Source organism: Symphalangus syndactylus, chromosome 5, assembly GCF_028878055.3.
Source record: "Symphalangus syndactylus isolate Jambi chromosome 5, NHGRI_mSymSyn1-v2.1_pri, whole genome shotgun sequence".
Classification (NCBI taxonomy): Eukaryota; Metazoa; Chordata; class Mammalia; order Primates; family Hylobatidae; genus Symphalangus; species Symphalangus syndactylus.
In genome coordinates, this window is record NC_072427.2 from 95,608,403 (window position 1) to 95,634,006 (window position 25,604).

Below are 25,604 nucleotides of genomic sequence, written 5' to 3' on the forward strand. Positions count from 1 at the left end.
TTATTTTGCCAAGGTTGAGGGCACGCCCATGACAGGCCTCAGGAAGTCCTGAGGATATGTACCCAAGGTGATCAAGGCACAGCTTGGTTTTATACATGTTAGGGAGACATGAGGCATCAATCAATATATGTAAGCAGTACATTGGTTTGGTCTGGAGAGGCGGGACAACTTGAAGCAAAGGCAGGAAGGCTACTGCAAAGGCAGGAGGCGGGAGGGAGCTTCCAGGTCACAGATAGGTGATAGATAGATAAACGGTTACATTCTTTGAGTTTCTGATTAGTCTTTCTAAAGGAGGCAAATCTGTCTCGGTGAAATGCATCTGTCTCGGTGAGCAGAGGGGTGACTTTGAATGGAATGGGAGGCAGGTTGGCCCTAAGCAACTTCCAGCTTTAGTTTTCCTTAGTGATTTTGGGGGCCCAATATTTCCCTTTCACAGTATGATGGTTCCAATTTCTTCACATCCTCACATCATATTCTATTTTATGAGTTATCTCTGCATGGGTATTATTACTCCTCTTGGGTTTAGCTCCTTGAGGACAAAAACTGCCCTAAGACTATGATAATAGTAATCATAGAACCGTGCACATGGCAAGTTCTGAATAAATCTCAGCTGTTAGATATACTTTTTGTTATAATTGCTAACACTTCCTAACTAGAGAGTAAGTCTACTCTAAGAAAAAATATAACTCTAATTTCACAACCTCCAAAAAACCCAGGGCATAAACAGCTACCATTTGTTAAGCACTTACTGAATTCTTAGTAATATTTCCTCATTTTTTCAGATGAGGAAACTGAGATTCAGCTTATTTGTCCAAGTAGTTAAAAAGCAAAGCTGAAATTCAGAGCCAAGTTCTCACTGTATCATACTGTCCAAAAAAAGAATTCTATTTTTCAGGAAGAGACATGTCTGCTCACTTGAGGTCCTCTATTTTTCCGCTATTCCCCAAAGGGGTGATCTCTTAATTCTTTCGTTATGTCCTATTGTACGTAGCATATAGTGGTAATTCAGAAAAATTACTTCTAATTACATAAATTTTCACAATGGTAGAGTGACTAATACGCTGAAATAGAAAAGTAAGGCATTGTTATCATGGTCTGGTTCAGTCTTTATTGCGACTGTATCTGATAATATACGGTAAGCATCTAATCACTTGCCAGTGGCCACAGAGCCACAGGGAGACTATGTCTCGCTTAAATTCCCAAAAGTGGGCCCCGTGCTTCAAAACGTCCCCGCATGGGAACCACAAAAACGTTGCCTCCCCAGTTATCACCCCAAGGGCCCAAGAGATGAGGACCCTGCCCGGCGCCCTTCAGCTGGCACCAGCTGTCAGAAAAGCGGAACTGGCGACGAGGACTTTGCCCCTAACCAACATGGCCGCTCTGAGGCTTCGGGCTTCGGGCGGCAGAAGGAGGGTCACGTGAGGAGAATTCCGTTCCTTTATTGGCCCCGTCTCCTGGAAGGGCGGGGTACAATAACCCAACCGGCGCCGGCCTTAAAGGGGCCACCGTTGGATCGGCCGGTGGCCGGCCCTAGGCGCTGGGCGGGCGGGCGGGCGCCACGCCGGGTTTCTGCCCCTCCTGCGCGGAACGGTGACGGGCGGGGCCGGCGCTGGGAGCCCGTGTCGCTGGGAGCCTGGTGACAGCCCGCCGCCTGCCGCCGGGCGATCCTGAGGTGGTTAACCGCGGAGCCGCCGGCCGGGAGCCGACGGGAGCGCGTGAGGCTCCGGCGCGCAAGCCCGGCGCAGCCCTCTGGGGCGCACAGGGGCGCGCGGGCGCGGGGATGGAGGACGGCGTAGCCGGGCCCCGGCTCGGGGCGGCGGCGGAGGCGGCCGAGGCGCGAGCGCGGCCCGGGGTGACGCTGCGGCCCTTCGCGCCCCTCTCGGGGGCGGCCGAGGCGGACGAGGGCGGCGGCGACTGGAGCTTCATTGACTGCGAGATGGAGGAGGTGGACCTGCAGGACCTGCCCAGCGCCACCATCGCCTGCCACCTGGACCCGCGCGTGTTCGTGGACGGCCTGTGCCGGGTGAGGGCCGCGCCGGGCGGGCCGTCGGGGCGGAGGGCGGACACTTGTTGCCCGAGGAGGCGGCGCGGGTCGCAGCGCCCAGTCCCGGCCGCGCGCGGGGCGGGGAGGCAGCGACGCTCCCCGGGCCGCCCGGCCGCGGACCCCTCAGGGCCGGGGCGTGGGGGCGGCGCCCCGAGGGTCCCGGTCCCCTAGCACCCCCGGGTCGCGCGGAGCTCACCGCAGGGTCACACAGTCTCGCCCCGGCCTCGGTGTGCGCCCAGGCTGGTGCGACCAGGGGGGTGAATTCGCTCCCCAAGGCGGACCAGCGCCGCCGCCCCCTGCGCTCTCGCCATCGCCCCGCATTTACTCGCTGGAGGAGGGGGTCACCTCATTCCTAGGGAGGAGGAAACAGACGTTGAGCGGCGACGTGACTCAGTGTTCATAAATAGGACGACGTCCCTGCATTCCCAATCTGCACTGTTGGAAGAAAAGCCAATGTTTGGGTGAGGATCCGTGGTTGCTCGTTAGCCCGCGGCTGGCCAGTTTTGGTGGAATTGTGTTGGGGAAAAGGGGACCGTCTTTCAGACCTTTAGGATATTTAGTCAAGAACCTTGCCCCCTTGTGTGAAGGTGTGGCTTGCCGCCATCGGGGACACCCAGTACATGGAGAGTCGACTCCCTCCCCCACCTCCCCCCCCCGCAAAATCTACACAATTTAGACACTTTGGAGGGTGAGGGGCAGGTATGAGTAATCAATAATGGTGGCGGGGAGGAGGAATTTGTTTCAAATCTGCAGTTATTGTGCAGAATAAAATGTGGACAACGTGGGCGTCGCAGAATGAAACCGGTCTTTGAGAGATGCCCCATTAGGAGAGCAGCTGTCAAAAAAAGCAGTGCTTTCAGCGCTTGGCTTTGGGTCCACAAATGCTGTCAATGAACTATAGTTGAAGGCTGCTGCCAATACAACACCACTGTGAAACAGAATGGTGTGCGTAAGTGTCGTTTATTTATAATTTATATGTTCACTCACTTTCCGAAAGGAATTACAATGGCCGTGCGCTTAGGTTAGCTTCCAGGCATGCTTTCTAGAGCGGCAATCGTCAGGAACTCAGGGTCTTACCGATTGCTCTTACTCTGAAACCTTTTCCTCTCCATAGAAACTAAGCGCTAGCCAGCATTTCAAACCTTTTCCTTAGGAGTTCTAGGCTGTGTGTCTGCTAGAACAAGGTCAAGTCACGTAAGACAGCACTTACTTGCAGTGTTGGAGACAATTTTTTCCAGTGTTGGATACAATCCTGAAATCGTGTTATATGAAAGTTTGCCCACTTCGCTAGCTATTCATTTTAACAAATATTTATTGAGACGTTGCTACGGGATAGGTACTGTCCTAGGCTCTGAGGCTACATCAGTAAATAAAATAGCATTTCTGCCTCCAGGGCTGACATTTTTTGGAAGGGAAACAAGCAATAAAGAAATATCAAATGTATCAGAAAGTAATGATGCTATAGGAAAAAGTAAGACTTGGAGGGCAGGAGGAGGGAGTGGAGATCTGGGAGAGGAGGGGAGATTGCTATTTTCTATAAGATGATCAGGGAAGGTCTTACTGATACGGTGATATTTTGAGCAGAGACAATGTAGCATTGGTTCATTCAGGCTTTGCTGTCTATTGAGTGCTTACTGTGTTCCAGCCACTGGTTTAGGCCCAGAGGATAAAGCGGGGAACATTTCAAGCTCCCTGCTTTCATGGAGCTTAGGATCCAGTGGTTGAGGGGGAGATAGACAATAGCAAAAAGGCAAGTGAACAAGATAATTTCGGATAGTGATAAATGCAATGAAGAGACTGAAACAGGTGGGTAGAGAGCAAGGGGAGGGGGTTTGGTTAGAGTGATCAGGTCCTAACGCTGTGAGGGTTCAGAAGGTTTTGTTGAAGAGCTGGTGAATTGGGGCAGGCCTGAGGGAACTAACAAGGGATGTCCAGGCCTGCAGCCATGAGCAACAGCTGGAAGTTGGAGCTGGGGGAGAAGTCACGTGGCTGGAAACCTAGGGGAGGAGCTGCCTGCCAGGAGCTGTAGACTTGAAGGTGTGGAGTTAAGATGCTAAGGCAGGGTGCAGGCAGCGAAGAAATTCTCAGGCTTCTGATTTCATGGGCAGAACTCAAAGGACAGCCAGGAGGCAAGGGAGCCCCAGCAGTGGAGTCCATAGGTTGGGTCATCCTTTCAGGGCCCACAAAAGGGTAGATAATGGCTCTGGGGACAGTGTGGATAAAGGGAACTTACACAGAGGAGTTAGTAGGGAGCCACTTTAGATGGAGTGGCCCAGGGAGGCCTCTGCACAGCCTGGACCAGGCTGACAGGAAGAAGCTCCCTGGGGAGGTGTTTGTGTGGCCGGCATCCTGGCAGATGGACTAGCAGATGCAGAAGGTCCAGTGCAGGGTGAACTCCTTGTATTTAAAGGACATGAAGGGTTGCATGAGAGACACAGAGGCGAGTGGTGGCTGAGGTTGGATAAGCAGCCAGAAAACATCCCCCTGGGGCCATGGTAAGGATTCAGGTGTGATTCTAACTGCACATCTTGGTGGAGAATGGCTTTCAGGAGGGAAACTGGGTGGGCTAGAGAGGAAGCAAGGAGACCTGGTAGGAGGCTGTTGCCGTCATCCAGGGGAGATAGGAAGGGAATGGGACTAGCATGGTGGTATTGGAGATGGAGGAAGGGGCAGAGCCTCCATCTGAGCCTCTTCTCTCCATTTGGAGAATCTGGAGCTTCAGAATGGGGATGAGGGAGGGTTGTGCACTAGTGTCCAATTCTAGGGTCCTGTAAGATGTACAGCAATCAGTGAAAACCCAAAAACCAGCTGGGCTAAGGGGGTCCCAGTCTCCAAAGGCAAATAGCTCTATGCAGTGGGCAACCCAAGAGCTAAAGTCACAGCGGGTCCTTGGTAAGCCTTCCAGCAAGTGGACCATTTCTCATTTAGCTGAAACCATCCTTCTGGGTGGGAATATGTAGTTTCTGAGGTTTCAGTGCAGCAGCCTTACTGTTAAGACTGGGGTGTCACCTTTGGACGATGTAATGTAAATGTAAATCTACTTTAGGTTGGTGGTATCTCCCCTTGTGTAAACAAATCATTAACTGCAATACTGACAAAAGTCCCTGGGGGTCTGGCCGTCCCCTCCTTAGCCAGTCTGTTGGATCTGGAGAGTGATGGTGTGAGGAAAAAAGACTGGATCAAACTTCTTTACATATAGTCACATGATTCTGTAAGCTTAGTCTTAAAAGAAAGAAAACAAATTAACCTGAACTACAATTCATTTGAAAATTTATGTCAGAAGCTGTTTTGTAACTATAATTGCTTGGCCTAATATGTAAGATTTGTTTTCGTTGGCTGGCTCAGTATCAATATTGTAAATACTATATAATGAGTTTGTTAATTAAATGTATTAGAGAGATCCACACTGTTACAGATGAATGAAAACTTTTATTAAAATATGATTGTTTTCTGTTTGTACAAATATTTGATGAACATATTCCATTCTAGTACTCTTTTTTGAGTCTTTTTTTCTTTTCTATTTAGAAAAGCAAAGCAATTCAGAATGCTTTGAACCAGTAATTACATGTGCTTTGAATTGCTGAAAATGGTTAGTTGGTTCCCTGGAAAAAGAGTTTGTTCAGTCGTCATCAAGCTGACCAGGAATTTAAGAGTTCTCAGATAATATTCTGTTCACTTCCAAGCAGTGAATATAGTTCAGTATAGTAATGGAAACAAATACCCTTTTTTCAGTTGTCCGAAATATGAATGTATATTTGATTCATAGAGCTTTGCCTGAAGGCTAAGTCAGAAAAGCATAGAAAAATTTACTCTTTTCTCTTGAGTAAACTTACCTAAAAAAAAAAAAAAAACTCACCTAAGATTTGTGATAGATGTAGTGCTGTCATGACTTTCTTTTAATAACAAAATATTCAGATCAGCATGAAAGGAGTAGAAGTGACATCTTTCCATTCCTCATGTGAATAGAGACCTTTGAGCAGTGCTCCCAACCTTAGCTGCACATCAGAGTCTCTAGGGAGCTTTGAAAAATTCCCATTTCCAGGCCACTCCAAACCCATTCCAATCTCCGGGGCTGGGAATCGCCTGGAAAGCTCCCCAGGTGATTCTAATTATTAGTTGAGGTTGCGAACCGTTGTCTGAAGTCCGGGTTTGGCCTGACCAGAGGCATCGTTATATCTTGAAAAAATCACTAAAAATTTGATGAAGCTCCACTTCTAGCTAGTTGACTTACCCTTTCTGTGCCTTGATTTCCTGAACTGGGAGCCAGGCCCTTGGTCTGCAGGCTTCCTTCTCTGAGTGTTGTTTGACCCTGTGGCCTGCAGGCAGGGTTACTGGCGCCCGCAGACCAGGAGATGGGGCATTTGGTTTAACCTTAGGTTACCTCCCTTCGCCTTAATGGGTGCTGCTCACTCTCCACCCAAACGGCAGATCACGCACTTGGCCTCCAAAAACTTGTTTTCTGGTCGCAGGACATCACTCAAAAGCGATTTGATGATTGCGGTGTTTTGAGAGCCTAAGGTGGCCCTGCTGATGTACATAGTTTCCACTCCTGAGGCTGTATATACTTGGCTGCGTTTCTGCCTGTTCCTCTTCCAAGGCAGTCTGTTGTAGCATATTGTAAAATGTGACATCCTAGCAGGAGAGTAACAGTTGGGTTCTATTGCACTGGAAAATCCAGGCAGTTTTAGGCCATTTTCACTTTTCACCCTAGTGTGAGGGTGAGGCATGCGGTTTCTCAGATTTAAATTATGAATAAAATTTCCCCTTAAATGATCTTATCTCCAATATGGTATGGAGTTTAATTTATTTGGGAAGGTTCAGAATGTTTTACATTTTTGAAAGCTACATGTTACATATGTGCGAAGTTTATTTTCAGTTATCCACTATTTCTCTAATTTTAGGATTTCTGACTCTAAAATCAGATGTTTTTCACATCCAGAGCTGCTTTAAATCCTCCTCACCACTCCACCCCCTAACAAGTGCTTGGTTCCCCTGTCAGCTCAATCTGCTGTCACCTTCATTACTTACAGCATTTTTTCTTCTGTAGCAGTAGCTTTAAATGTTACTGCCTGCAACTTCAGGCTTTTCCAGCCTCAGGACAATTACATAAAGGAACAAAAAATAGGCTTTGTGCTAGAGCAGAATAGCTAAGGCAGGGGCTGTTGGTTCTAATGTTTATATTTCAGGCTACATTCTTTGTCTCTTTGTTTCTCTCCTTTTAAAAAAATGTGGTCCACTCATGTTCATACATATCAGCGAGGGGCCTGTTTGAACAGGTCTGAGAACGCATCACTCCTGGTACAGTAATAGTGACTGTGCACACATCAGCATGTGTGGGATGGGTAGACCCTGGGTATACATTGTCTACGCAGAATCATTAGGACTCATCTCAAGGATGCTGAGGAAGTGCCAGTCATTTCACATACAGTTCAGCTGTGAGGGACAATTTTTTCCTTTGTAAATACTAGTCACCATCAAAGCATGAGAATGCTGATGAGACGCAGCCGATCACTCTGCCACGATCTCTGAGCATTAGGAGGCTATACCATGGCAGTAGAAAGTAAAAATGTCTCTTCTTGGGAAAAACAGAAACATTTTCAAAGTGTAACATCAGGAGAATATTAATTACCTTAACTCAAACTTTGACGTTGGGGAAAGGGTTGGCTTCATGTTGTGTAAATTTCAGTCATCGTAGAAATTCTTTACTATATTTGATATAGTTGGGGTAGGGTTGTTTTATTTATTTTCACCTCTGAAGATTTAATTGGGTTTAATATGCTCATATTCCCCAGTGAAGTCCACATGAGGAGGCTGGGAAGCATACTGGTTAAGGCTATGGGTCTTAAGCATGCCTTTCCCACTTATGCAGTGTGACTCTGGGAAGCTATTTATCCTACCATTGCCTTGGTTTCCCTGCCTATAAATAGGGCTGTTGATAGTACTTACATTTTATGATACACATAAAATGCCTGTCAGAGTGATTGGGTCTCTGTATATAGAATATAGGTTTGTGTATTAGTTACCTACTGCCGTGTAACAAACGAACTCAATACCTAGTGGCTTAAATAGTAAATGTTAATTATGTCACAGTGTCTGTGGATCAGAAATTCAGGGATGGCTTAGCCTGGTGCCCCTGCCTCAGAGTCTCTCCCAAGGCTGCAATAAAATATCAGCTGTGGTTTCATCCGAAGGCTGAACTGAAGGAGTGGTATCTACTGCCAGGCTCACTTGTGTGGGGGCTGCTGCACCCTCTCCATAGGGTAGCTTGCAGCATGGCAGCAGGCTTCCCTCAGAGCAAGCCAGATGGAATGGGATCCACCATCTTTTTGTAGCCTAATCTCAGTGATATCCCATCACTTTCGCTGTATTCTATTCCTGAGAAGCGAGTCGGTAAGTGCAAATCTCACTCAGGGAGAGGGAATTACAAAAGGGTGTGAATACCAGGACGTGGGGATACCTGGGGGCCATCCTGTAGGCCAGTGGTGCCCAACATTTTTGGCACCAGGGACCAGTTTCATGGAAGACAGTTTTTCTACAGACCGGGGGCAGGGAGCTAGTTTCAGGATAATTCAAGTGCATTACATTTACCGTGTACTTTAGTTCTATTATTATATAATAAAATAATTATACAACTCACCATAATATAGAATTGGTGGAAGCCCTAAGCTTGTTTTCCTGCAATTAGATGGTCCCATCTGGGGGTGATGGGAGACAGTGACAGATCATCAGGCATTAGATTCTCATAAGGAGTGGGCAACCCAGATCCTTCGCATGCACGGTTCACAATAGGGTTCATGCTCCTATGGGACTCTGCTGCCGCTAGAGCTCAGGCAGTAATGTGCACGATGAGCAGCGGCTGTAAATACAGGTGAAGCTTTGCTGGCTCACCCACTGCTCACTCCTGCTGTGCGGCCTGCTTCCTAACAGGCCATGGACTGGCACTGGTCTGTGGTCCACAGGTTGGCGACCCCTGCTATAGGCTGCCTACCACAGATAGATAGTCATTAGCACACTTTTTTCTTTGTAAACTTTTTTCTTTGTAAACTTTTTTGACTTCTGTGAAGCAATCCGTGTTTAGAAATGCATATTAAGATTTCATCACTTGAACCCCCGAGGCAGAGGTTGCAGTGAGCTGAGATCACGCCACTGCACTCCAGCCTGGGATACAGAGCAAGACTCTGTCTCAAAAAAAAAAAAAAAGGGGGGGGCAAATCCAAACGGATCCCTGACATTATTAAAAAGACTTATTTGGAGGAAAAAAAGAGGATTTTTTTCTAATCTGATTTTTTTCTTTTTAGCTTCAGCTCCATAAAGAATACAGTTTTAGCTGCTACAGTTTAACATGGAACAATTCATTGAGAGGACTATAGCTAGGTTACTAAGTTTCTAAGTATCAAGAGCAGTCATCCACCATATTTCTGAACAAAGAACTCGGGAAGCTGAACCTTTTATAACTTGGAAAGGTCTAGTACTTTTCCTTTTGTTACTAATTTCAGCAGGTGCCACATGAAATTCCCATGTGCAATCATAATTAATGCCAAAGAAAGAAGTATTTGAGGTCGGCCTGAATTCACGATTAAGAGACAAAAATGTTATTTAATTCAGAAAGTTCCTCAACATAACAACAGCATGTCTTATTTTATCACTGTGTTATTAATCTTCTCAGGCTGCCATAACAAAAAACACAGACTAGGAGGCTTGAGCAACAGAAATGTATTTCCCACAGTTCTGGAGGCTGCAAGTCTGAGGTCGAGGTCCCAGCGTGGTCCGTTTCTGGTGAGGCCTCTCCTCTGGGCTACAGATGGCCCCCTTCTCCCTGTGCCCCTACGTGGTCTTTCCTCAGCGTATGGAGAGAGGAGCAAGCTCTCTGGTGTCTCTTCTTATAAGAGCACTAATCCTATTATATTAGGGCCCCACCCTTCTGACCTCCTTTAGCCTAATTACTTCCTTAGAGGCCTCATCTCCAAATAAAGCCACACTGGGGATTAGGGCTTCCGCATTTGGACTTGGGGGATGCAAGCATTTAGTCCGTAATAATCACCTTTAATTTTTGTTAATCTTTGTGCTTTATTTTAAAGATAATAAAATAGTTTCTATTCATTAATATGAAGTGCTTTATTTTATATATTAAGTACCCTATTTATGTAATACATGTCACGGGTGCACCTAGCTGGGGCCAGTGTCACAGGCAGTAAAGGAATTTACCAAGACAGTTGCAGGTAAAGAAAGCCAGATTTATTAGAGAAAGTATAAAAATATGTTGCAAGGGTGCAACAGGCAGCACAGCAGAGAAGGGGCTGTCTGCCAAGCAGCAGAGGCTGGAAGGAAGTTTTATAGGGTTGTGCTGGAGGGGGCTATGTGCTGAAAAAGGTCACTGTGCCCGGGGGGTTGTTTGTGATTAGCCATTTCTCAGAATTACTGTTCATTTTTCTCTTCCATCTGGGGCCCCTTTCTCATTGTTGTTTACTTATCAGGACTCCACAATACATATCATTTTATCTTTACAAGAACCCTATGGCATAGGTACTGTTACCATCCGCATTCTACAGAAGAGGAATCTGAGGCCAAGTAGCCTGTCTGAGGTCACATAGGTAAGGAACTGTTGACCCCTAGACTCAAACCCAGTTTCAGCTAACTCTAAAGCCTGTGCTGCTCATCATCTTTTTTTTTATTTTTTTTTTGAGACCGAGTCTTGCTCTGTTGCCCAGGCTGGAGTGCAATGGCACGATCTCGGCTCACTGCAACCTCTGCCTTCCGGGTTCAAGTGATTGTCCTGCCTCGGCCTCCTGAGTAGCTGGGATTACAGGCACCTGCCACCATGCCCAGCTAATTTTTGTACTTTTAGTAGAGATGGGGTTTCACCATGTTGGCCAGGTTGGTCTCGAACTCCTGACCTTGTGATCTACCTGCGTCAGCCTCCCAAAGTGCTGGGATTACAGGTGTGAGCCACTCCACCCGGCTGCTGCTCATCATCTTAAAGCATGGCATTAATGCGAGTGAATTTTTCATATATCTTTCACATCTCATTTCAATCCTCGGACAGCTCTGTGAAGACAGTATTTTTACCTATGGGAAACGGAGATTCCCACGAGTTATGACTCTTCATTCTTTCAGTCATGTATTTATATTATATTAGGGTTCTCTAGAGGGACAGAACTAATAGGATAGATCGATATATATAAAGGGGAGTTAAAAGGGAGTTTATTAAGGAGTACTGACTCACACAATCCCAAGGTGAGGTCCGACAATAGGCTGTCTACAAGCTGAGGAGCAAGGAAGCCAGTCTGAGTCCCAAAGCTGAAGAACCAGGAGTCTAGTGTTTGAGAGCAGGAAGCATCCACCACAGGAGAAAGATGTAGGCTGAGAGGCTAAGCCAGTCTAGTCTTTTCACATTCTTCTGCCTGCTTTTATTCTGGCAGCTGATGAGATGGTGCCCACACAGATAGAGGGTGGGTCTGCCTTTCCCAGTCCACTGACTCAAATGTTAATTTCCTTTGGCAACACCCTCACAGACACATTCAGGAACAATACTTTGCATCCTTCAATCCAATCAAGTTGACAATATTAACTATCACATATATGTATTGGATGTTTATGCATGCCAATGGTGTGCCAGGCAGGTGGCACCCTGGTGCTCAGGTGGAAGGCAGTGCCTGGACACTGGCACCAGGCAGACCCAGAGTTGAATCCTGGCTCCATCATTGCATTCATTCATTCATTTATTCAACAAATACCTTTTGGGTGCCATCTATATTCTGAGCACTGTGCTGGTTGCAAAACCAGCTGTGGGGCCCCAGGCTGGCAGCCCACTTCCCCACTGTAAGGAGGGCACAGCCCTAGACCAATCTCGGCGAATGACAAACACCACCTCTCCCTTCATGGAACTCACAGCCCACTTGCCTCTCATTCCCCGCACCCTTATAAGGTAAATCACACTTTTGCAAGTAGGAATCTGCTCCAAAAGAGCATTTCCTCAGTGTGACTCTAGTTCTCTTCCAACAGCTTCTCTGGCTTCCACCCGTACCCTGTTTTGTCCAGCATGTGGCTAGAGAGGAGGTACATTTCAGTCACTTAAACTTTGTGTCTTTAATTGGTCTTGGAAACATATACCGTACTGATCTGAGATGACCCCTGTGTCAGGGATGATTTAAATGACCCCAAGATGGCCGGATGCTGTGGCTTATCCCTGTAATTCGAGCACTTTGGGAGGCTGAGGCAGGCAGATCACCTGAGGTCAGGAGTTCAAGACCTGGCCAACATGGCAAAACCCCGTCTCTGTTAAAAAAATACAAAAATTAGCTGGGTGTAATGGTGGGCGCCTATAATCCTAGGTACTCGGGAGGCTGAGGCAGGAGAATCGCTTGAACCCGGGAGGCAGAGGTTGCAGTGAGCCAAGGTTGTGCCACTGCACTTCAGTCTGGGCAACAGAGTGAGCTGTGTCTCAAAAAGAAAAAAAAAAGTGACCCCAAGACAGATTCTGTCCAGTTACTGCTTGAAGATTTGCCAAAAGTAGCCTCACAATGACAGATCACTTGAGTAAAATGTTTCTCAAAACATCTGCCAACATTAAAGACTTTTCCAAATGTCATGATAGCAATTATTGATAAGGTGACATGTCTCATCCCACTTTGTCTATCCTTGCTTATGCCTGTCATCCAAGTAAAATCATTAGTCGCACCCTCTCCCACTCTGAAGCTTAAGTGATAAATTATAATTATAGGTCCCCTATTCACTTAGCACTTACAATCAATTATACTTACAATCAATTATAGGTCCCCTATTTACTTAGCACTTACCACTTGTGCCAGATATTTTAGGTACATCATCTCTTTGAATCCTTCTTACAACCTTCTAAGATATATACTATTATTTACCCATTTCATAGATGAAGGAGACTTCTTCACCCTTTATAAAAATAATAAGCACTGTGGAATCCCGGGGTAACTGGATATCCGACTCTGGGGTTCTCGAAGTCCTGGGACTAGAAGGTTCTTCCAAGGCTGTGCCTTTCATCTCTTCAGTGAGAAATTCGTGCTGAGAAGGGTGACAAAATGTCCTCAAGGGTGCTCAATAGATATTGGCAAAACTCAAAAGCAGGTCTTTTTTTCTTGCAGCCTGTTGGTTTTACTCTGCCCACTTAATTCTCCAACGAATAATGTTCTCCCGTTTCCCAGCGCCATCCAAAAGAACCCGGAGCATACAAACCGGGAGGACTTCGGGATTCCAGGCCAGCTGGAACGGGGTACCCGGTAACATTGCCAGGGAAGGCTGTCCCCAGGTCCCAGGTAGGGGGCTGCCAGAGAGCAGTCTCCAGCTTGTGGAGGGGCCGGAGAGCTTTGCACACCGAGGGCTAGTCCAATGCTGTTCAAAGACCAGCGGTCGCCGCTGGGGGGCAGTAACTTCATGTGTGTTCTGCAGTGGAGCTTGCTGGTTGACTTACACATTATTGCAGGCATCAAAGGCAAAGTGCACTTTCAGAAGGGAGAAGTCATGCCTTGTGCTGCAGAGAAGCTATTATTATAAAGATAAGTGTGTAATTGAACCTTTCAAGTGGAGAGACACCCCTCTCCCTCCAGCAGAAACCGTGCAGGTGAGAAAGCCGCTTCCTGAGTGGACCTATTCCCTGCTGCTGGGAGATGCTGCCCCCTTTGTTTAGAATGCAAATAGGGGAACGTGCTCACTTGAAGGGGAGACTTTTGAAAGGAATGACCCTCCTCCTGAAGATGACTGAAATTATCAGCATTATTATGAAAAGAATATGAAATATGAAAATATCAGCATAAAGAAATACGGAGAGAGAACTCAGATGAAAACATTTTATTTCAGAGATAATGGGAATTTTCTGAGCGGGCTTCAGATATTAGGTTACTCAGTAGATTAAGAAGGAAAAGCTTTTGCTGGTAGGCAGGTCACCCGGATGATTCCAGAATTACCACCACTCTGGTCAAGTAGTGACAGTGTTCTGGGCTGGAGTCACGATTGTGGGGAATTTGTACAGCTTCCCTCACATGCATCCCAACCTGTGGATCTCAGGTGGTGTGGTCCGCAATCAGTGACACTGCTGTGCAGCCCCTCAAAACAGACTACACTTTAGAAAAATTCACTGTGTTACAGTTCATGAACTGCCTGGAAACACCTGCAGGTGTTTGGAAAGTGATTCAGGGTTCATTTTTATTGGTATCTCTAGAATAGCTAAATTCAAGATGTATCTTTCAAACTAGACACAGGGTGAAATGGGGTGGGGGTAGAGAGCTTGTTGGTTGTGGGGTGACTTCCTGCATTTAGTGAAATGGGTGGTTATGCAGAGGCAGCATAGAGCATTCTGTGTTGCATTTGTGGCTTGGAATGAAGTGGACCTAGCTGGCTACCTTCAGGGCTGTGCCTGAGATTCTGAGCATCTTCAGCTTTGTGTCTGTAAATAGGTCTAGATGGTGGCTTACTAGGATGCTGTGAGAATTGCATGTAGCATGGTAACGTTTGTGATCGTATCGAGGACAGGAGATACTCAGAAAATATTTATTCAGTCTTTATGAAGGATCTTGTTTTAATGTCAACAAATATGTTGTTACTGGTTTTATATTAGGTCACTGTTTAAGTTTTGCTTATTTTTCTGTGCATTTATTTTCTTTAGGTGCAGGTTTTGTTGCTGCTTATTAATCTTAGTAATTTTCATGGCTCAGCTGAGAGTGCAGTGAGTGTGAAGGTGTCTATACCTACACATGTGATCACTGTTATCTCTGAATGCTGAATGTGGACAGCATTCACCTTCATTTTTTTTTTTTTTAGAGACGGAGTCTCACTCTGTTGCTCAGGCTGGGGTGCAGTGGTGCAATCTCGGCTCACTGCAAGCTCTGCCGCCCGGGTTCACACCATTCTCCTGCCTCAGCCTCCAAAGTAGCTGGGACTACAGGCGCCTGCCACCACACCTGGCTAATTTTTTGTATTTTTAGTAGAGATGGGGTTTCACCGTGTTAGCCAAGATGATCTCGATCTCCTGACCTCGTGATCCGCCCACCTTGGCCTCCCAAAGTGCTGGGATTACAGGTGTGAGCCACCGTGCCCAGCCTAGCATTCACCTTCTTTATGGATGGACACCCACCTCAGTTTAGAGTTGCTCTTGTTAAACTACATCAGTGTACAGCAGTAAGGAGGGTTGGTCTGGATTCAAATCCCAGTTCTACCAACAACCAGCTGTGTGACCTTGGGCAAGTAACTTAACCTCTCTGCACTTAGGTCTTAGGTCTCCTGGTTTATCAAGTGGGATTATAAAAGCCCCTACCTCCTGGGGTTGTGTTGTGAGGATGAAAGGACATAATACAAATAGAGGGCTTACAATAATATCAGGCTCATAGTAAATATTTAGTATGAGTTAGCAATTTTATTAAAATGCAGAAATTACAGTGTCTACATTGCTTGCAGTTGCTTAACCTGTTCCTGGGACAGTGCCTGCCACATAGTAGGCACTTAATAAATATTTGTGTATCAGTGGAAGTAAAACACTATCATGAACATGAAAATATTGTTAAGTCCATAAAATAGTAAGCTTTATTTTCGCATGAGTAACTTAGGCACTTTCAGAAGCTGTGTGCATTTTTTCAGGCCAGGGGGTCCTGCAGCTTAAAAATTTTGCAGTGGTGTGCTCCTGCATGCATGTGTGTTTGTGAACACATGTGCATGTGTGTATGAAATGAACGGATTTAGATACTGAATATTCAGAATACCGCAGCACCATATATGCTATGCCAGCAGACTAGCATGGCTTATTAACATTTATAAATGCATAGAAAAACCTGTATTAATATCACTATAGTATGTTGAGACTTTCCTAAAAAGATGTTTTAATGTGAAATGAGCTTTGCTACAAAGTTGCAAACAACTTAAGACTCTAAACACTTTTTTGAAAATAAATCTCAACATAATGAATATGAAAGCCACATGAACTATAAAGCATAAAAATCATTATTATTGAAGAAAGAAATCCTAGGCTTCTTAGCACAATTTAAAATAAAAATATTGTAATTGAGAAATAAATGCTAATGCTTGGTGATGAGGTTTTTCTCTTGTCTCCTCGCCTCCTTTCCTTTCTCTCCCTCTCTCCTGATCTTCCCCTTCCCCTCCTTTCTCCCTTCTCTCTCCTGGTTCCTAGAATGCCTTTTAGAGGAAAAACAGACCTTTTCAGAAATACATTGTCATCTGCTAAATCTCCACCTACTGCACCAGCCAGCCTCAGCACCCTGCTAGGTGGTGGCTGGTCATTCTTTGCTGTATCTTACCTTAAGAGGGCAAAATCAACTTGTGATTGTTCCTATCTCCGAATGCTGCCCTGGTTTCCATTAGAATATGCTGGGGAAGATGATCTTTCTTAGTGAAAGTAAGCAGCACCCTGCTGTGCTTTTAATTAAATGAACTAACCTTTAAAAACGCACGCGATTCTCAGCCCTGCAGCAGCATGCCACCCAGCAGTCTGTCCCCAGTGATGGTTCTGTGAGCCACCTGTGTCATAGGGAGGTACCAGGGGACTGAAGATTGGAGTGAGGGGCTTTAGCATAGAGTGATCTGGACTCGTGGTTGTTGGGGCCAGTTGTCGTGCTTTAGGTTCAGAGTAACTTATCCCTTATCTACCCTTCTAGCCAGAGAACACAACACAGCCATTACAAGCTGACTTAAGCAAAAAGTTACCCACCAGTTGCAATAGGTCTACACCTATTGCTCATACTGCCTATGAGGCTATTTAATGGCACTGGGGAGAAATGCATGAAGAGCACGACTCATAGTAAGTACCATTTGCTGATAGTAAGCACCAACTATAGATTGTCACATTCGTTAGATGATTTTTTTATGACCAACTATCACTTTGTTAATTACACCTCAAATCACAGAGGTGTAATTAACTATCAAAGTAATAGTTGATATCCCATCTTCTCTCAACCCTTCTTTAGGGATAACCTCTGTTGAGTGTATGTGCACCCTTTCACACACATGTATAAACATACGTGGTGTGTTTAGAAAGATAAATACACTTAAATAGGTACCATCTGCATGTTTACATTACATAGTATTAGATTGCATACTATATTTTGCTACTTGGCTTTTTTACATGTTGTGGATATCTTGTCAGTAGACTCAATGTATTTCTTTTTTCTGAAACAGTCTCACTCTGTCACCCAGGCTGGAGTGCAGTGGCGTGATCTCGGCTCACTGCAACCTCCACCTCCCGGGTTCAAACGATTCTCCTGCCTCAGCCTCCTGAGCAACTGCGATTACAGCCACCTGCCACCACACCCAGCTAATTTAATGCACTTCTTTTGATGACTACCTGATGATTCATGATTAGAACATAACACAACTCAACCAGCTATTCCTATTGATTGTCATTGAGGTTGTTTCCAGGTTTTTTCCCTATTATAAATAATGTTGCAAACAGCATTCTTTGTTTCCTTATGTAAATGTATTTGTAAGATACATTGCTAGAAGTGGAATTTCTGAGCCAGAAAGTATGGTTATTTTACGTTTTAGTAGATACTGTCAGTTTGCTCTGTGAACTGTTTATACTGATGTGTTACTCCCAGCATCTCATGAGTTCCCTTCTGCCCACATTCTCGCCAGTACTGGGGATTAGAAATCATTTTGAATCATTGCCAGGATCTCTGATAGATGTAAAACAGTATCTTCTTGTTTGAATTTGCTTTTCCTTAATTAGGAACAAAGCTGACCCTCCGATATGCTTATTAGTCAGTTGTTGCTTTTTTTCCTCTATAAACTGATTGTGTATATCTTGCCCTACTTTTCTGGTGAGTTTATTGTCTGTAGTTAATATGTAAGTTATTTGCTTACTAGGGAAATTAGTACCTTACTGCATATATTACAGATATTTTCTCCAGTTTGCCATTTGATTTTATAGTGTTTTTACTCCATAGAAATTTGTATCATTTTTATTTGTAGTTCAGATGGAGAAATTTTGCCTTCTTTTCTCCTGAGGTTGTTTCATACCTAGGCCAAGATGTGTAGGAGCAGGTTTTCTTCTAGAACTTGTACATTTTTGTTGTTGATGTTTGCTTTTAATTCACTGGACACTCTGGTATGAGGAGTGAGTTCGATTTCTGGTTTTCTCGTTTGCATGTTACCTGTGGGGTGTTCCAATATTGTTTACTAAACAGTGCTCTTTCTTTGAAGATTTGAAATACCACCTAAATGATCAAATACGCTCTTCTATCAGGATTCTTCTCTTGATCTTTTTGTTCATTTCTAAGCCCGTTTCATACTGTTTTCATGACTGTGATCTTACATTTTAGCCTGATTTCACAATTAATACAGTGAATTCTCCTATCCTTTTTTTTTCAGTGTTTGTTTTCCTGGCTAGTATCATTTGCTGCTGCTTCTTTGGGAACTCTAGAAGTATACTGTTACTTTCAAACTGTCCTCTACTCCCTTACAAGAATGAAAATGAAAATGGAACATCCAAACCCGTTGATATTTTGAGTGAGATTGCTTTGGGTTTATAGTTACTTAGGGAGAGGTGACATCTTTACATCTTAGGTTCCTGTGGTGTTATTCTACTTATGTAAGCCATCTTTTCTCTACTCAGTACAGGGTGGAAGTTGTGTTTATATAGACCCTATCTATTTCTTCAGTTTGTATTTATGTTTTAGATTCTTCAATATGAACATTTTTATGTAAATTTAAGAAATTATTTAAAAATGGGATTTTTAAATTACACTTATTTTTACCTCTATATAGAGAAGATTATTGTTTCCGTGTATTAATTTTGTAACCAACCACCTGTACTAAAGCCTTTGACTATTTCTAATAGTTGATTCTTCTGCATTTTCTAGGTATAAAATCATATCACCTGCAAATAACGATGATTTTTCCATCTTGTTTATAGTACTTCAAACGGTATTTCAACATTAAATTATAGAGGCGGCAGATGGGTATTCTCATCTTACAGAAACACGCTAGTCTTTCACCACTGACCATAGCTTGGGTGTGGCAATCTTGTATTTTATCTCACCTTCAGGTATCTCGATGACTTTCCCTGTTACAGACCTAGTTACCCCAACAGACACATCTAGCTTTCTTTCATTACTTTTACGTAGGCTCCAAGCTGACACACAATTCTTCTTTAAAGAAGCAGCTTCCGGAACGTTCTGTGAACCACATCTCCATCTGCACAGTCTCGATGCTGCCCCGTGGAGAACTCCCTAGGGTGGCGGGAATGTCCTGTATCCGCACTGTCCACTGCAGTAACCACTGGCCACTTGTGGCCACTGAGTGCTTGAAATGTGGTGGGTATGACTGAGGAACTGAACTTTTAATTTTTTTCATTTTAATTAATTTTAATTTAAATTGTCACGTTATTGAGCACTTAAAATGTAGCTAGTACTACCGAGGAGTGTTTACTTTTGCTAATTTTCATTGAAATAGCCCCACGTGGCTGGTAGCTGCAGAACTGGGCTGCACAGATTCCTCGCTCATTCAGGGAAAGGTAAGATAGGAATGCTAGAAAGGCCCTGGTGGCCACTCACTGTGCCCAGAGATGCTGAGATTGGGCCCACATCACACAGCAAGTTCATGACGAAACTGAAACTGGGAGCCCAGGATTCTTACTCTCTGTCTCAAGCTGGTGTCACTGTCCAACCCCTACTTTACTCCACCCCTCCCATTTCCCTTCTGTAAGTTATCGCCAAAGTCCCAGTGTGTGCAGACCAACACACAGCACAGCAAGCAGGCCCGAGCCTCGCAGGCACCTTCCCTAGTGTGGGTCCAGCCAAGGGCAGTGCAGTTGTTGAGTTTTCAGCCGAGCTCCTTCATTCCACAGTGCAAAGGTTCTCGCAAGATAAAGGCAGGGAGGCAAAGTCCTCGGCCCTTTGTCGAGGTGGAAAGCACCCCGAGGCACTGTGTTGGTGTTCCAGCATCATCGGGAAATGCCCGTCCTGGTTCGAATGTATTTTCCAGTCCTTCTAACAGAAGACTTTCTGCATCTTCTGCATGGCAGCGGGAGTTGCTCCTGTCCCTGAGACTGCTCTAAACCTTACGAGAACCCAGCCTGCCGTGGTCAGGGAGTGGAGAGAATACAGAAAGCAGAGCCTTCGAGAAGGCCCTCAGCCGAGGCTCCGGGGGGCAAGGAGGCTCTCTCGGTCATGGAGGAGCCACAGCCTTGCTTGCACTTTTGAGTTTTTTCTACTTTAGCCAACTCTTTCTTTCCCCAGTGAAGGGGTTCCCTGCATCAGTCCCTGGGCCCCTGTGGGTCTCCTCAGCCTTCCCTCCCAGTCGTTCATTCAAAAGAAGCAGGAGGGAACCGCACTACAGAGACTCTCGGCTTTTTCTGGAGGGCAGGAAGGCCTCCGCTCATACTGGAGGTCACCTGTTGGAGCTTAGAGGTTAAGAAGGCCGGGCACTTGAGCTTCTTCCCGGCACTGCTGCTCCCTGGTAGCATGGCCATGGGTGCCTCAGTTTGCCCACTTATAGGATGGGGCTCGTAATAGCCACCTCACAGGGCTCCGGCGATGGGGACATGAGTCCACAGACAGAAAGTGCTCAGAGTCCACCCTCCACAGATGTCAGCACTGATCCACACTAAGATGTCTTCTCTACCTGCTCCAAGGGCAGGTGACCTCCAGGCAGGGCCCCCTCTGCTCCTCGGGGAGAATCCTTGAGGCAGCCTTATCTGGGGATCATGGCCTGCATCTGCATAGATGGACTGTGTGGGGGACCCCCAGACTCCCCTTTTCACAGCTGGACCCTACGTATGTCCCGCCCCTGCCGGGGGTGGTCAGCTCGTCTGACACCACATGTCCCCAGCTCCTTGAGGCAGCCTGTCTAGCCTGCCTGGTGGCCCCCATCAGAGCTGTCCAGGCAGCGTGTGAGTGGGTGTTGGGAGCAGTGCCCTTCCAGTGGCCGGCGAAGGCCGTGTGCATGCCTGAATCTGCTGCCAGTTAAGAAGTGAGCTCCTCAGGTGGGACAAGGACCCTGGCCCTCCTGGGAACCCGAGCAGATTGCGCAGTTTCCTTTTCTCAGCACGGCTCCTGCGCTGGCTTACGTAACAGCAACAACCTGCAGAGCCTGGGCTCCGGGGCTCATTCCCAGACAGTGAAGTCTATGATGAATAGATGGGTCTGTACACTCTTAGCAGAGAGCCAGTAATTTGCCCAAAGGTCAAACTCAGCTTGATTCAGAACACAAAATTACTAGGATTCTGTTCTTTCTGCGGGTGTTGCTCCTGTATTTTTCATGGTCAAGGAAAAGCTGTGAAGCACATTCTTAGGGTTTAAGAGCTAAGGGATTTTTCCTCCTTTTTTGATGACCCTCTTTTCCAGCATCTCAGCACACCCCCAGATGGGAAAAGGCTATGATGAATTTCTCCCACCATTTATGCCACACCCACTCTGTGCCAGTCACTAGAGTAAGTGGTTTCCGGGTGTGTGTGTAAGGAAATGCTCTTAGTGCATTTGTTCTGTGTCAGGCACTGTTTTCCATAGTGTTTGTCCTGTGTCAGGCACTGCTGTAAGTACGGCACTGCCTAGAAGTGTGAATGCATTTCATCCTCACATAAACCCTGTGAAGCAGATACTATGACTGTCCCCATTTTATGGATGGAGTCACTGAGGCATCTGGAAGTGAAGTAACTTGCCCATGTTGCACAGCTAAGTTGGAGGAGGGGGCAAGGTTTGAACCCAGGCCATCTTATTCCAGAGTTAGCATTCTTAACCACTACTCGCACTGCCTGTCCACCCTGGTCCCCCATTTCGTTTGCCACCCAGGATCCCTGTGAGGTATGCACTTGTTACGATTCCATTTTACAGTGAAGACAGGGAGGCCTGGCGAGTTTGTATGGGGGCCAGTGCCTGCTTGGGATTCCGATGCAACACCTGCAGGTCTGACTCCTAACACTGATCTCTGCTGTGCACCTGGCCCATTGGTCATTGTCATTTCTGAGTACCTGGACTGTGCCTTATTCAGTGCTCCTCACATTACACCTGTCAAATGCAAGTAACTGACAGGGGCCTGCGGCTCCCCTAAAGGGGTACCTTGCCACCCTTCATTGTGTTGTTGTTGCTGTTGTTGTTGTTGTTGTTTTGAGATGGAGTCTCCCTCTGTTGCCAGGCTGGAGTGCAGTGGCGCGATCTTGGCTCACTGCAACCTCTGCCTCCTGGGTTCAAGCGATTGTCCTGTCTCAACCTCTGGAGTAACTGGGACTACAGGCACGTGCTACCGCTCCCAGCTAATGCTTGTATTTTTAGTAGAGACGGGGTTTCACCATGTTGGCCAGGATGGTCTCACTCTCTTGACCTCGTGATCCACCCACCTTGGCCTCCCAAAGTGCTGGGATTACAGGCATGAGCCACTGCGCCCGGCCCACCCTTCTATTATGAAACATTCTCATTTTTTTCAGCTATATCCCTGACTACAGATTATTACATCTTTCCATGTGCTTGTTTACTGGTTCTGTTTCCTCCTGTGAATTGACTGTTCATATCCTTTGCCCATTGAGCTCTCAGACTGTTTATTTTACGCAGATCGGCTTTCTAACTCAAGGGTCACTACAGGAACTCCTCTAATATAATCCATCATCATGTAACATTTTAGTCCCTTTTCTGTTTTGCAACAACTCTGAAAATAATTACTTGCCTATACTGCTAAATAAGAGGGTAAGAATCCATGCCCCACGCCTCCAGCCCCAGAATAAAAAACAAGTGGAAACTAACGATTTTTTTCTTACACATATTATAGAATTTCTAAGTCTGTCTGGAGCGGTGGGCACCCAGGCACTTCTTTAGACCACTTCTTTAGACTGAGCACCTGCTCTTTGAGGGCAGGGACTGTACCTGGTTCCATTTTCCAGATATTTTTCCACTTGTTTATTTCCTAAACCTTTTTCCTATTCTGGAAACCATGCATATCCTTTCCCCACGCATCAGGTGGCCCAGCAGCCAGAGCCTCAGCCCGACCTCCCAACGCCTTGAGATCCAACTTCTCAGTCTCTGGCAGGCTGGCACATCTGCTATCAGCAGGCACAGGTGTTCTGAGCCAGGCTGCCCCATGCCCCCTCCTGTGACTAAGAGACAGGCCAAGTGGGTCCATGCATAAGAGCTCTTCCAGTAAATGCAAAAGGTGGCAGGTGTGCTAGCCTTATTTGGCATCCCTTCATCATGTTGTGAAAGGGTGGCACTTCTGCCTGTGTCATATAAGCCAAGTCTTTTTCATAAAGATGTAATGATTTGATAATTGGTAATGATGTATTGAAAGGGTTGGAGGAGGATGAGCCTTGCATATGGTGAGAACAGTTGTGCCTATTCTAGCAGCTCCAGGCACTCTGTAACCTGTGGTTGGGTGAGGGCTAGTTGGTATTATGTTGAAACACATGAAATTGCCAATACTTGAACATTTTTGATGAAAAGTATTGGTGCTTCACTATAGTGTTCCCCTCTGTGATCAGGTTTTTCCTGTAAGACTATTTTATGATGAGCTTCTCCATAACTAAAGCAAGATTGGGAACATCATAAAAGATCCTAGTCTATATAAACTCGGGTTCAAATTTTATAGTAATCTAGATAAGAAGGATTTAACTCATGTCAGAGCAAAAGCAGGCAAATAGTAATTTTTAATACTGCACTGCATTGGCACATAACCACTGTCCTCACGGGTCTTCTGTACTGAAGCCCTCATGGGTACCCAGAGTCTAGTTCCCCATCCTCTTTCCTTCAGTTCCCACATGCACTTAGAAGAACCAGCACTGTGGTCCTTTACCACGTCCTCCTGGTGCTCCAATTAAGTAAAGCCATTGAGGTTTTCCTGTAGTTGTAGATTGATATCTCTGAATTAATCACGAGAGAACATAGACATCATATAGGAAAATCTGGCCAGAAACAAGACAGCCTCAGCCAAGGAATGTTTTTTCTTGGAATCGGAAAACACAAGAAACAGATGATTGGGTTCTGTTCACGTTTGAGGGGAACGTAAATCAACATGGGTTTATTCATAAATGATTATCCTCTTATAGACTGGAGTCCCGGCATAGAGTAAAGGCAGGCACGTAGATGGCTCCAGGAAGGGGGCCCCGGGGAAGAAGGAGGTCAGGGATTTGTGTGGATGTGTGAGGGTAAAAATTGCCCATGATATTACTTTGCCATCTAATCCTAGCACTGGGAAAATGGGACTTTGCTCCCTTCTGCTTGAACTGTAATTACCTCCTGACCAGCGTTTATGTTCAGAAGAACAGCAGCCCAGCCCTGATCCTTGGGGTTTATCGAAGCTTTTTTTAGCCCAGTCAATCAGAGGACAGTGCCAAAAGGGTGTGGGCATGTGGCGGACGCCATCATCAGGGACTCATGAGAGCTGTGCTGTTACAGGAGTGTGTCTGAGCCCAGCATGGCATTGCACGCAGACCAGGGCAGAGGGTGGCCCTGATGCCCGGTGCCCAGGTGGGCTGCGAGGCTGAGCGCTGCCCGTTCCTTTCCAGAATGGAAGTTCAGACACTGGAGTGCGCTTGCGCTGTTTTCTCAGGTTTTCTGGCTCCCCATCATTTTTCATTCGTCTAAGCCCAAACACAGGGAGTTTTGATAAGACAGATCCGAAATGCTAGCATGGTGCAAGGGAGCGGAACGCTTCTTTATTTCATTTGGTGGCACCTTTCCCCCCAGCTTTCTTAAGGCACGACTGACAAATTGAACTGCGTGTATTTAAGGTGTGCATGCGATCTGCAATGGTGGATACCGAGAAATGACTGCCACAGTCAAGTTGGTGAACACATCTTGATGGCGCTTTTTAGAGCTGAAATCCCAGTCATGTTATAGTTTGCTATGTGACCACCTACATTGTAATTTGGGTGGGGCAGGGAAAATTGGTGCAGCAAGATGATGGCCATGTTCCCTGGACCTGTGTAAAATAATGGACATTTAGGTATCAGCACAACATATGGATCCACCATGTGAGAATCTGAGTCCTTTATCTAGATAAATTTAATCATCGAATTAGAACCCAGTGGCAGTTTAAGAGACTTAATGTGAGCTCTATTTAGTCTTAAAATAGTTGCACTCAAAGCTCAGCTTTAATTTTCCTCCACTTTATTCTGATCGTCCAGAGTTTCTCATGTCCAACAGGATAGAAGGTGTCCCTAGCGTGGCTGGTTGGGCCCTTCCCGTCTGCCGCCATGCTGTTCTTTGAATACATCGTGTTCCCCTCCAGGGCCCACGCTTGCCTTCTCCTGGAATAGTTTTCACCCAGAAAGCCATGGCTCACCTTGGTTAGGTCTTGGCTCCTCGCTTTGCAGGAAACTGTCCCTGGCTACCTGACCCCATCCCCTGCTCTTCTGTCCTCAGCCTACTTAATTTTTTTCTCTATGCCCCTCCCTTATGTCCACAGGGCACACTGTGTTGTACTGATTACAGATTGTCCATCTTTTCCTATCAGAATGTGGACAGCATGTGGGCAGAGGTTTCATTTTGTTCACGGCTACATTATCAGCTCCTAGAACTGTGCCTGGTGTATAGTAGGTGCATAAATACATATTTAGCATAAGCTGGGCAGTGTTCAGGGAGTGAGGACTGGATCGGGGATCTGT

General features: G+C 45.9%; 1 protein-coding gene across 2 annotated transcripts in view; it reads left to right on the forward strand.

Annotated features, from left to right (window-relative positions):
- The first annotated feature begins 1,532 nt into the window (after positions 1–1,532).
- RCAN1 (regulator of calcineurin 1) overlaps positions 1,533–25,604 on the forward strand; it is a 98,113-nt gene continuing 74,041 nt past the window's right edge. The window contains exon 1 of one of the 2 annotated variants that reach the window (XM_055279626.2): positions 1,533–2,023. In XM_055279626.2, the coding sequence (XP_055135601.1) occupies positions 1,781–2,023 (243 nt within the window). In that variant the 5' untranslated portion in view covers positions 1,533–1,780. Of the gene's footprint in view, positions 2,024–2,485; positions 2,506–25,604 lie in introns of those variants that run through there. The other variant, XM_055279629.2, reaches the window with a different exon arrangement.